At 37.5% G+C, this 13,954-nt stretch overlaps 1 protein-coding gene across 1 annotated transcript in view; it reads right to left on the reverse strand.

Annotated features, from left to right (window-relative positions):
- LOC102829226 (calcium-activated chloride channel regulator 4-like) overlaps nucleotides 1-13,954 on the reverse strand; it is a 42,603-nt gene that overhangs the window by 8,431 nt on the left and 20,218 nt on the right. The window contains exons 8-11 of the mRNA XM_006831071.1: nucleotides 9,001-9,178; nucleotides 7,051-7,157; nucleotides 3,270-3,485; nucleotides 1,916-2,180 (exon numbers count right to left, since the gene is read on the reverse strand). Of these exons, the coding sequence (XP_006831134.1) occupies nucleotides 1,916-2,180; nucleotides 3,270-3,485; nucleotides 7,051-7,157; nucleotides 9,001-9,178 (766 nt within the window). The remainder of the gene's footprint in view (nucleotides 1-1,915; nucleotides 2,181-3,269; nucleotides 3,486-7,050; nucleotides 7,158-9,000; nucleotides 9,179-13,954) is intronic.

A 13,954-nucleotide genomic window follows, 5' to 3' on the forward strand; every position in this document is an offset into this window, starting at 1 on the left:
GACAGCATGCTTGGTAAAGTGGTGGTTCAGCAAAAAAAAAAAAGAGGAAGACTCCTAATAAGATGAATTGGCATAGTGACAGCAGTAATTGGCTCAAGTGTAATGACAATTGTGAGGATGGTGCAGGACTGGGCAGTGTTTCATTCTGATGTGCAGAGTCACTTTGAGTTGGAACTGACTTGACGACACCTAAGAACAGCAACAACGTGAGTAGGTATATGGATAAGCAGGCTGCATGGGTGTGAGAAGGAGAATGGGAGTATTCCCAAGAGCACAAGACAGAGTGATGGACTTCCCATCCCTATTGCATGACTAAAGCTGAATATCTTCAGCAAGGAGGCTGAAGAGTGGTGCAGAGTGGTGCACACTTGCAGAGTGGTGCACCTCCAATCGTATAATTGGACAAGAGGTTTGCTGACCCATGGAGCTAGAGCTGAATGTCTTCAGACTGACACTTATGGTAGAATGGGGTGTCCTTTGGGCATTTATTGGCAGCACTAAAGGAGCTTTGCACCCATTGCTAGAATAGGTCAGAGTCTAAGGGGCTACATGACTAAGAAGCTGAGGACTAGAAAGAAGTGTGCCTGTAGTGCGGCAGAGAAGAGACTGTCCTGACTGGAACCTAGCAGACAGTGATGTGGGAGGGATGATTTGTGTCAGAATTGATAAAGATGGTTGGAGGATGGAGGCATGTTGGACCTTCACCTCACAGGAATTGGCCAAGGGATACTGCTGATGGTAATTCTTATCCTTCTCTCTTATGAAGTCAGAGGAAGTCAGATGCTGCCCTGTGTCATTCTTATAATAGAAAATTATGAAAATTTATATGGGTATAAATATGGTTACTTACTAGCTCATTGATTTCCCACCAGAACAATCCAGAGTCTGAGAAAATTGTCCTTAAGCACTATGGATTTATACAGAGAGACATAGCTTGACCAACATTGTATCTTATTTCCTGCCTATCAGATCTGGTCTCTGATGTCCCAGTGAAAACTCATCCTTCTTTGGACCAGTTCTTCCTGGCTCTGGGTCTTAGCTTAAGGGACTATATTTGTTTTTCTGCTCTTGCTATTGGAAATTTCTTCCTTCTTGTTACCCTCCTCAGCCTCCCAGTCAGATGGCCCCTTAACCTCTGCCCTGTTCACTTAGGGGCTAGAGTTCTACCTCTTAATGCTATCTGGCTACTTGTCATTCACTCTATCTAAGAAGACTTTCTTGATGATGCCCATGGGAGAAGCAGCTGCCCAGAATTTTTTATATGACTTTTGACTACCTGAATGAGATTTCCTAGCTGGGGACAGTCATTGGTTATTTAAATGACAAGCAATAAAGTCCTGGTGTGACACATATAGGATAAGCAATTAACTGCAAGGTCAGTTTGAACCACAAGGTCATTGGTTTAAACCCACCAGTTACTCCTTGAAAACCTTATACAGGGTGGCTGTGAGTCAGAACTGACTTGATGACACTTAACAAAAGCAATGATAGCAATACTAGTAAGCAAATGGCTGTTGAGTCCACTCCAACTTGTAGTGTCCCGTGTGTGTCAGAGTAGAACTGTACTCCAAAAAATTCTCAAGGGCTGATTTACTAAAAAAAAAAAAAAATCTCCAAGTCTTTCATGGTATGTTGGGTAGACTTAAATCTCTAACTTTTTGGCTACCAACTGAGTACATTGACATTTGCACAACCCAGAGACTCCAATAATAACATTCTTTGCGTGCTTACCATCTGGAAGACATTTTGCTAAATAGTTCACAAATATTACCAGAGCAGAATTTCCTGCCTGTCCTGTTTGTTGATCATCTACATTAATTCTTCTGTTGCCTGTCCTGATGCTCTATAATGCAAAAATGTCCCCAAAAATGCCAACTTATACAAATATAGGCTTATTTTTTAAATCTCTAATTACCTGCACCATTATCCAAAAGGTCCAAAACTTCTGTTTCTCCACTTTTTGATTCAATGAAGGCAGTCACATTTACTCCAAGAACAGGTAAGTACCCTTGTTGAATTTCCGCATAAACAATCACTGGGGCAGGGAAGCTGTTTGTGTCCTTATTCATTTTAGCATTCACTATGATTGGAGGCACAGAATTTACTACCTGAGATGTCACTGTCACAGTTAATGTTTCTGGGTTTACTTTGGCTTGAAGACTGTAAGTCCAAATGCCCACCTAAAAAATTCGATGAATAAATAGTTAATACACAAAGTAAAGATATTTTCTGTGTTTCTATTATCCAGTTCTAAAAGTACATCTTAGAGATGTAATAAAGGAGGCAAATATATTTGAAAATTTGTACAGTAACCTGGTGTGGTGCTGTAGTATAAGCACTTGCCTACTAACCACAAGGTTGTCTGCTAACCCACCAATCACTCCTTGGAAACCCTATACAAGTTGCTATTAGTCAGAAGTGACTCTATGGCACTTAACAATAACAATAACAGTAACCCACAGATGAGGGCTGAGAAATTTCATGAAGGCACCCCTACTAGTGCTCTGACCCAAGAGCCCACAGATATGAAGTATATAACATAGGGTTCACAATGGCCAATGTTTTTTGGAAATAGCTGGGTTTTCTTTCATGGTGTGTTGGGTAAACTTGAACCTCTAACCTTTTGGTTAGCAGTTTAGTATGGTAATACTTGCACCAAACAGGGGGGACTTCAATTATAACAATAACTGTCATTCATTGAAAGTTTACAGTCTGCAAGATATTGTGCTAAGCACTTTGTATATATTACCTGGACAGTTTCCTGCCTCTCCTGGTATTCCCTAATTCTTTGCGTCACATCTTCTAGTGCCCATCCTACTTTCCCATACTGCTCAGGGCTGCATAACAATTTCCACCTCTGTGTGGACCCTAACCTCCAATCTTTCACTTAGTAGCCAAGCACAATAACCGTTTGTATGTCAGACAAATTCCTGAATAACCCTTGATAGGGCTAATAAGGAAGGAGTTTGTAGCTATGTGATCACTCTGCGCTAGAGACTGTAACAAAATTTCCTTTTCAGAGTTTTCTTGGACAAGCTGTGTTTTATCCTTTGTTTTTTTTCCCCTTTCTCCTAACATGTAAATTCTTTCTTTTCCCCCCTCCCATCAAATTAGTAGATCACACAGGACTGAAAAGTGCATTGTGTTTATCTTAATTTTGAAGGTGATGCAATTGTGAGCACTGAAACATTAAACTATATATTATTATACATTTCATTTACATCTTTTGAAAAAAATTAAGAGAAGTCATCTAATAGCTGATATCTCACCTTTGCAAATCCTGGAATAGTGAGATAGGCCATTTTGGAGTCTTTGTCTTCTGTGAATTCTCCCATCTGTCTTCCATTGGGATCCCAGAGAGAAATTCTAGGAGGCTGTTTGTCCCATGTGACAAAAAAGAACGTGTCCTTTCCCACGGTGCTATCAATGATTACAGTGCCATTCATCCAGGGATCCTTGGTGAGGGTTAATCCCTTACTCTCAAGCTGTTGAATATATTTTTAAGCTTAATGACTGGGGAAGATAACAGTTTAATTTTTCTTTTTAAGTTAGTCTTTAATTTCTGGTCTGAGAACAAGCTTAATTATGGCATACCATACTTTAGACTTGTGAACTCTTTTAGTTATGACGGTTGTTAGTCAGAAAATGTGGAAATATAGGATCTGAATAAAGGACAGGGTATACGAAAAGTATTGGGGTAGAAACCTGGGTTTTACTATTTGAGATATGGCTCTATTATAATTTAAATTGTGATGGCAAACACTCTTCCACGCTTTAACATTAAAGGGTGCACCAACCATAAAGAAGAATTAGTTGTAACATGTGTGTCTATGATCTATCCTCTTTCCCCATCTTCCTGATATCTGAGAGGAAAATATTGATGACTAGAATATTTTAGTAGCAACAGAGTGAGGATGACTTGAAAACAAACAAACAAAAAAAAATGAGGACTAACAAACATTGAGACAATCACTCACAGATCTTTTCCTGAAACATCCTGAAGTAATTTTCAGCACACGATAGAATGAGTATCCTCTGGGAAATAAATATTGTTCAATAAGAAGAGAGAGAGGACAAACTGAAGTTTAAGAGGGTTGTCATCCTGAGAGGAAAAGAAGTGAAAGAAAAGACTTTCTTTGAGAGGAACTTTGAAGAAAAAGTTTTCCAAAAGTCTGTGTGGACAATTCTTATTTAAGAAGATGCAACTTTATCCATTGACCAAGAAGTTGCTTTCAGAGGGATGATATTTCAGGAACAATGGGATGCTCTGCACCTACTCCAATTTAGTTCTAACTAAGCCCAAAACACTTCTACTCTACCCCTGAAAGGAAGTGAAGTCTGCTATTGACACATTGCTTTGACAAAAATCTTCTCAGAGCTTTATTTAAGTGCACACCTTTGAGTGAACAAAGTCTTATTTTCAAATTAAATTTGAATTTGAATGGCTTTCTAGACACTCTACCAGAATGCACTAAGAGAGCAAGAGGATTTTGGCTACAGGTATAAAAAGGACTGAAGCCTTTCTTTTTCATTCCAGCTGCTACCATCTTAATCCAAGTTCCCATTAACTTATGTTAGAATACTATAATGGACTTCTAGTGGGCCACAATATTTCCCAAGTTCTCCCCATAATCTGGAGGAACAAGATTAATGTAAAAATTGGTCTTCTTTTTGTTATTTTCTATCAAGACCTGACCACAGATACTTCAAGTGAGAACACAACTTTCTTTTCGCTGCTTCAACTCCTCTAAGAACTCCATTTTCAAAATATTGAGTCCCTCTTATATGCAAATGCCTCCTTTTGTGTGTGTGTGTGTGGCTAATTTCCCATATTCTGTACTTACATATTTAGATACTTTCTGAAGCATTGCATTTGATTATCCCATCATCCTGTAAAGACTACCAAGGCTAAAACAGAACACGAAATAATGTTCTCAAAATCAGTTCTCCCTCCTCACATCTGAATTCCACTCATGTCTGACTTCTGAATGTCTTTGTGTTACTAATGTGCTCTTAGCCAGTCAGGCAGAATACAACTAAAGTGTATATCCAGACCAAATTTCAGCTTCATTTTCAGAGTTTATGTCCAGACCAATCTATACATATTACCCTGCCCCCACTTTCTAGTCAAAACGTATACATTGATTCTAATTTATAGTGACCCTAGAGGACAGAGTAGAACTGCCCCATAGGATTTCTAAGATACAATCTTTACAGAAGCAGACAGTCACACCTTCCTCCTGCAAAACCACTGGGTGCTGGGTGGTTCCAACTGCCAATCCCTGTTGACAATACAGAATAATTAACAACTGCACCACCAGGACACCTTCGAGTGTCCTGTTGCTGTTGTTAAGTGGCCTCAAGTCAGAATCAACTCATAATGACCCTGTATAGATTTCTGAGGAGAAGCTAGTTTAAAGGGTGAGTTTAACCTACTGACCTTGTGGTTCACAGTCCAGTGTTGATCCTATAGTGGCTACACCAGAAGTGCTCTTTATAAACACTAAATAATGCCTTCTAATTACTATTGTTTTGAGTAGAGGAAAATCATTTGGTTAGTGGATTATGACAAGTTATAATGTAGTCAGTGATTTGATGAACTTGAGAGATGGAAGACAGCAGTCTTGAAATTAAGTACCATGATCTATGCATAGTGGGAAGGGATATGTAGAGAAATAGATTGTGATAAAATCACATTTTAAAAAGATAAACAGATTATGTTGACACTTAGATGAAGTAATCAAAGTTTACACAAAGGTCTTGAATTTTAGTATCAGAAAATGGTGCTGTTATTGAGACACAGTCTTGATGTGGCGCTGTAGGATAAGCACTGGACTGCTAACCACAAGGTCAGGGTTTCAAACATACCATGTGCTCCTTGGAAACTTTAAACAAGTCACCATGAGCTGGAATTGACTCGACAGCATTTAACAACAACAACACTGAGAAACAGAAGATGGGGAAAAGAGTTGAATTTAGGTGAAGGTTGGAACAAATAACAATCCAGTGAAAAAAGTGGTTAATGACATAAGAGAAGAACTAGGCTCAGAGATGTACAATGACTATTCACTGCTTTTCTCCTGCTCACTGTAGCCTGTAGTCTCAGGATACATTCCTTACATTTCCAGGCCAAATTCTTGAGTTCATTTGTTTAAGTTTGGATCTATTTCACAGTAGTTAAAGGTGGTTCTGCTGTAATGCAAGAATTTTTAACGCATTTAAATTTTCAAATGAATTTCTAGAGAAATGGGTGTTATGTTACTGGAGTAATCATATATTTGGGGGATAAATTTGACATTATCAGGTTTTGGTGTTATCTCTTAAAACCCTAATGGGAAAAGGGAAAGAAATGATGGATGTTTGATGCTTGTCGCTGCTGTTGGTTCACTGTCCTTTCAAACATACTTTTATATATTTGACAAATGTAGATAGAAATGAACAATTTTCAAGTTATTTCTTTATTTTTTATGTTTCAAAAGCTTAAAGGTTCGGAATAGATCTCAAGGAATTTTAGATGAGAAATACATGGTTTAATATTCCAAATGTGGAAAGTGATATCCTATGGGTTTAGGGGATGCACACTGGTCTCTTGACTCACACTGTACTATATTGCTGCTAAATTCATTACATGAAAATCAGAGGTTTGCAACAATGATGAAATAGAGAGGTTAATCTTTGAATTAGTCATGCAGACAAAATGGAAATTAAAAGTAATGTCTATTTAGAAAAAATAGTACATCAATTTTATGCAATGACTCATTGAATGGTAAGTATTTATTAATAATGCTATACCAGAAATATTGAGCATACATTTTTTATAAAACTTACTTTCTAATTTCAGTCACTTAGCATTGTAGTCCTATACATAAACTCTAATTTCACCACATAATTGATAAGTCTTGCACTTTAGGCATAGTTTTAGACTGAAGGTTTAATTTTAATTAAAACTTTACTATGAAAAAATACAGAACTAAAAATATGTAAACATGAATGTCCCCTATTTGATTATGGCAAGTGCAAACATGAGAATCCAGGGATGGGAACTCTGACCTGGAGCGTCTGCTGGGAGAGATCGATGTTTCCTGATGTGAGGCTCCCAAAAGCACTCATGAAGCCATTGTTTTGTACTTGATCTGATACATAATGATGAGTTCCTCCTAAAATGTATGTACATAGTAAAGTTACTTTCTAGAAAATAGCTCCTTATCCATTTTTTGAGGGGGTGTTTAAATAAGGTAATAATATAAACAAAAGCACAGTTTTAGAACAGAATGAAATCAGATACAAAGATTAACTTTCCATTGTCAATTCAGTGAAGTCATAAGTAGGGAGTGCAAGCTGTCTTATCAGTTATCTGCAAACTTTAGCTACATTTAGTAAGCATGGAATACAAAAAAAAAAAAAAGTTACAATTCCATAGTATTTAAGTTCACAGACTTTATTTTACATAGTACTTTAGGCGAATTATTCATAGTTACTTAAGATACAGTTCCAGTAATACTCACTTTTAGTTTTTACTACCACCATAGGTCAAAATCAGAAAATTAGAAAAGTTAAAGAGCTGCTATATTGAGGTATCCTGATAGCAGCTGTCAGTGAGGAGATAGAAAACCTGTAAGCAACAGATTCTAGTCCACAAAATATGACTTTGGGAATTGTGGTTACTTGGACAGAAATACATTTTACAATGACAATGAAAATATTTGAAAATGATGCAAGTTTGTAAAATTGCTGTTAAGTGCCATTGAGTCAGTTCTGACTCATAGCAACCCTGTATATATAGGGTTTCTGCTGATTTTGTGGTTTAAACCGACCTTTTGGTCCAGTGCTTTATTCTACAGCTATGGCATTAAAGGAGTCCTGGTGTGGTGCTGTGGGTTAATGAGCTAGACTACAAAGCCAGTTTGAACTGCAAGGTTAGTGGTTCAAGCTCACCAGTCGCTCCTTGGAAACCCTCTACAGGGTCGCTATGGGTCAGAACCGACTCGATGGCACTTAACAACAACAATGGCATTAAAAAGGCAAAAATATAGTTAATAAGATTAGAAGCCGATTCAATGCAATAATTGATACTCATAATTTCTGCTTAAATTATCTTGAGATTTAAAAATCACACATTTTCTACTACGTTTAAGAAGTCATGGGGTACATGTAATCTATTTTCATCCATACCTTGTAACGGCTATCATAGTTGATGCTTTATCTAGAAACTTTGTTGTTATTTAGAGCTATTCAGCTTGAATTTCTGTTAATTTCACTTTCCCACCTCAGAGTCCATGTTCTGGTCTCACAGAATAGAACACCATTCCCAGTATGTGCTCTGTACTGTTACCTCAATGTGAAAAGTTTTTCTTTGCTGATAGCCTGATCTTTTTCTCTTACCTCTTTCTCCTCTCAGGAACTCTGGTAACATAGTGGTTATGAGTCGAGCTGCTACCTTCAAGGTCAGTAGTTCAAAACTACCAGCTGATCCGTGGGAGAAAGATGAGGCTTTCAGCTCCCGTAAAGATTAACAGCCTTGGAAATCCTATATAGGGTTGCTATGAGTAGAAACTGACTCCACAGCACCCAGCCACCACCACCTTTTTACTCCCAGAGAAATCCAACACCTTTTTCAAGGCTCAACTCTCAAGTCACCTAGTATTTGATGCTTAGTTTCTCTGAACCATCCAAGCTTGGGAGTATTAACAGCTTCCTCTGCTCACACAGACAGTTATTTTTTCCTGTTGTAAGAAAGAACTGCCTGATTATGCAATGTGATTAGCAGTTTTGTTTATTTCTCAGGATAGCTAGACTGTGAGCATCTTGACAATAGTGACTGTGTTTGGCTCAACTCTGGTCCCCAGCTCCTGGCACAGTGCCTGCCAGAGCAGGAGCTTGAGAGAGCTTGTCAGGTTGTCAGTTTCTTCATTGAAGCATTACTAGGGCTGCTATGAGTTGGAATTGATGCAATGACACTGGGTGGGTATTAAGGCCTAGAATCCACAGGCCATTTCTTACCTGTCATACTGCTCATCTCTATTACTGCTGGTTCAGAAGACGGTCCAATAGCAATCAAATGAATGATTGCTCCACTTTGTATTACTTCCTCCATACAATTCCTTACAGTGTTGTCCTCCCCAGCTATTAGCAATATTATTTCAGATCCATCTATTTGGGGAAATTTTTCTCTAATCACCTGCAAACATAATTCTGGGTATTAATTTTCAGATGTACCTAGATCAAATGGATTCAAGGGGAATTAGGGAAAAAAATCAGAGGAAATAAAAGTGTACAGAATAGGCGAGATAACTTATGTTTTAAAGCCATAGAATCTGTAATCAACAACTTCTGTGTAAATGAACTATGACTTTTTATTTTATTTAGTTTTGTTCATCTACTGCAGGGAACCACCTCTTGGCTATCAGTTTGACATACTGTAGTGGCTTGTGTGCTGCTGTGATCCTGGAAGCTATACCACTGACATCTTAAATACCAGCAGGGCTACCTATGGTGGACAGTTTTTAGCAAAGCTTTCAGACTAAGACAAACTGGGTATAAGGAAAGGCAGATTAATTCTGAATGGTGAGCCACTGAAAATGTTGTGAATAGTACTGGAACATTGTCTAATATCGTGCCAGATGATGAGCCCATCATGATGGAAGGCGCTCAAAATACAAATGACTGGGGAAGAGTTGCCTTCTCAAAGTGAGTTTACTTTGATGATGTGAGTGGAGCAAAGTTTTCAGGACATTCATTTGGTAATGAGAAGAGACAATGGCAAAATCCATTAATAATGGGAGGATGGAATGTACAAAGCATGAATCTAAGAATTTTGAAGTAAAAATGATATAGAAAGCCTAAAGATCAATATCGTAGCCATAGTAAACTGATATGAACAGATATTGGTCATTTTGAATCAATTATATGGTTTACAATGCAAAGAACAACAAAGTGAAATGTAATGGCATCACATTAGTTGTCAAAAAAAGCATTTCAAGATCTTATTAAAGTGCAATGTTGTCTGTGATAGGTTAATATACATATGTATCTAAGGAAGACCAGTTAATACCACTGTTATTCAAACTTGCTCACCAATGACCTAAAGCCAGTGATGATGAAATTGAAGAATTCTACCAACTTCTTCCATTTGGAATTGATCAGACGTATAATAATGATGTATTGATAATTACTGGTGACTAGAATGTGAAAGTTGGAAACAAAAGAAAGAATCAGTAGTTCGAAAATGTGATCTTGGTGATAGAAACGATGATGAAGATGACAGGACAGAATTTTGTAAGACAATTTATTCATTGCAAATATCTTTTTTTTCAGCAACATAAACAACAACTATACACATGGACCTCACCAGATGGAATACACAGGAATCAAATTTATATCTATGGAAGGAGACTACAGAGAAGCTGTATTATTATCCAAAACCAGGCCAGGGGCCAACTATGGAACACACCATCAATTGCTAATCTGAAAGTTCAGGCCCCAGCATTCATCTGTCAGTTTGTGGTACTGTGGTGGATTGTATATTTCTGTAATGCTGGAGGCTGTGCCACAAGTATTTTAAATACTATTAGGGTTACCCTTGGTGGATAGGTATGAGCTGAGCTTCCAGACTAAGACAGACTAGGAAGAAGGAGAGGTAGATTACTTTCAGTTAAAACTCTGAAAACCTTATGAATAGCAGCGAACCAGTCAGAGAGCACCAGAACCATCAAGAATAGCACTAGAATATTGTGAGATGTAATGGTGGAAGATGAGCTCCTCATATTCAAATATGACAGTGGAAATGCTGCTTCCTCAAAGTAGAGTTGACCATGATGACACGAGTAAAGTAAAGCTTTTGAGACCTTCATTTGCCATTGGAACACAGCTCAAAATGAGGAGAAACAACTGTAAACATCCATTAATAATCAGAACATGGAATGTACAAAGAATGAATCTAGAAAAATGGGAAGTTGTCAAAAATGAAATGGAATGTATAAAGATCAGTATCCTAGGCATTAGTGAGCTGAAATGGACTGTTTTTGGCCATTTTGAATCTGACAATTACATGGTTTACTATGCAGAGAATGACAAATTGAAGAGGAATGGTACCTTTTCACCAACAAAAAGAATATTTCCAGATCTATCTTGAAGTATAATGCTGTCTGTGACATGATAGTATCCATACACCTACAAGGAAGACTGAAGTCCTAGTGTGGCACTGTAGGATAAGCACTGAACCGCAAGGTCAGATTGAAGTGCAAGAATGGCAGTTCAAACTAACCAGCTGCTCCTCAAAAACCCTAAACAGCATCGCTATGAGTCCAAACTGACTTGACAGCACATAACAACAGCAACAACCACAACAAGGAAGACCAGTTAATACCACTATTATTCAAATTTATGCACCAACTACTAAAGCCAGTGATGATGAAATTGAGAATTCTACCAAATTCTTCAGTCTGAAATTGAACAAACTTGCAATCAATATGTATCGATAATTAATAGTGATTGGAATGTAAAAGTTGAAAACTAAGAGGAAGGATCAGTAGTTGGAAAATATGGCATTGGTGATAGAAATGATGTTGGAGATTGTAAGGTAGAAATCTGTAAGACCAATGACTTATTCATGGAAAATATCTTTTTTATATAACATAAAAGATGAGTATACCCAGGGACCTTACCAGATGGAAAACACAGAAATAAAATTGACTGCATCTGTGGAAAGAGACAATTAAAAAGCTCCATATCGTTAGCCAAAACAAGGCCAGGGGCAGATTGTGGGCCATATGTAAGTTCAGGCTGAAGTTGAAGGAAGTTAAACAAGTCCATGAGAGCCAGAATATGACCTTAAACACATCCCACCTGAATTTAGAGATTATCTCAAAAACAGTTTTGATGCATGAGACACTAATGACTGAAGACCAGGAGAGCTATGGGATGACATCAAGAATACCATACAGGAAGAAAGTAAATGTTATTAAAAAGACAACAAAGAAGGAAAAGACCAAAATTGATGTCATAAAGATGCTAAAGCAAATGAAAAAAAAAAAAAATGAGGAGGTAAAAGAGCTGAAGAGAAAAATTCAAAAGGCAGCTCGAGAAGACAAAGTCAAATATTATAATGACATGTGAAAAGACCTGGAATTAGAAAATCAAAAGGGAAGGTGATCACGTTCAGCATTTCTCAACCTGAAAGAACTGAAGACAAAATTCAAGGCTCGACTTGAAATACTGAAAGATTCTACATGCAAAATATTAAATAATACAGAAAGCACCAAAAGAAGATGGAAGAAATATATAGTCACTGTACCAAAAATATATGGTCAATGTTCAACCCTCTAAAGCATAAAATCAAGAGCCAATGGTACTGAAGGAAGAAGTTTAAGGGGCACTGAATTCCTTGGCAAAGATTAAGACTCTGGGAATTGATGGAATACAAACTGAAATACTTCAAAAAACGGATGCAGCACTGGAGCCACTTACTCATCTATGCCAAGAAATTTGGAAGACAACTACATGGCCAAATGATTACAAGAGAACCATATTTGTGCCTATTCCAAAGAGAGGTGACCTAATGAAGTGTGGAAAATGATCAGACAATATCATTAATGTTACATGCTAGTAAAGTTTTGCTAAAAATAAATAAAAAACAGCTGCAATAATACTTTGATATGGAGTTGCCAGAGGTTCAAACTGGGTTCAGTTGAGAATGTGGCATGAGGAATATTGCTGATGTCAGATGGATCTTGACTGAAAGCACAGACTATCAGAAAGATGTTTACCTGAGCTTTTTTGACTAGGCAAAGGCTTTTGACTATGTGAATCATGACAAGCTATTGACAACATTGTGGAGAATGGGTATTCCAGAACACTTAATTGTGCTCATGAGGAACCTGGACATAGACAAAAAGGTAGTCATTCAAACAGAACAAGAAGACACTGAATGGTTTAGAATCAGGAAAGCTATGTGACAGGGTTGTATCCTTTCACCATACTTAATCTGTATATAAGCAAATAATAGGAGAAAGTGGATTATATGAAGGAGAACATGGCATCAGGATTAGAAGAAGACTCATTAATAACCTGCAAAATATAGATGATACAACATTATTTGCTGGAAGCAAAGACAACTTGAAATATTTATTGATGAAGATCAAAGACTACAGACTTCAGTATGTATTGTATCTCAATGTAAAGAAAACAGAACTCCTAACCATTAGACCATAAAATTTTATGATCCCATTTTACTGATGTTGTGGCAACTGTGAACTAGAGATGGACTAAAGAAGGTTAGAATTATATACAAGGTCAACACAGCTATGATGTGACAGCATTTGAACCCAGGCCTTCATGTTAGAAATGTGCATGAAAGTACCATGTAATTAACAAAAGGTACAGACTGAACATGATTGGGAGTAACAGGAAAGCCTACATGAAGGATGAAAGGTTTTGAAGATTTGGTAGAATTTTAACATGCAAAGTTGAGAAAGAAGGAAGCAATATAGGCAGAGAAAGTGCATGGACAAAGATAGGAATGCAATTAGTACAGAGTGGGGTTTTGAGAAAAATGTGTGTGATAATGTAGGAGCATCAGGAGAGGAGTTTTGAGAATTCAAGCTGACAAGGTAAGTGGGAGAATTGTTATTGGGGAGTGGAAGGATTTTGAATGACATCAGACTGAGGAGTTTGGACTTAGTTTTATAGACTGAGGAGGCCATGAAGATTTCTAAACAGAAAATGATGCACTTGATATTAATTAGAAGATGAAGATGACCATTTGGATAAAAATAACATTCATAATGTTATGTGAATTGTACATTTACTGCTGTTGTTGTTGTGAGGTGCCATCGAGTAGGTACCGACTCATAGTGACCTTAGGCACAGCCAAAAGAAACACTGCCTGATTCTGGGCCAGCCTCACTACTGTTGCCATGCTTGAGTCCATCGATGCTGCCACTTGGCCAATCCATCT

Source organism: Chrysochloris asiatica, unplaced genomic scaffold (genome assembly GCF_000296735.1).
Source record: "Chrysochloris asiatica unplaced genomic scaffold, ChrAsi1.0 scaffold00002, whole genome shotgun sequence".
In the NCBI taxonomy this organism is placed as follows: Eukaryota; Metazoa; Chordata; class Mammalia; order Afrosoricida; family Chrysochloridae; genus Chrysochloris; species Chrysochloris asiatica.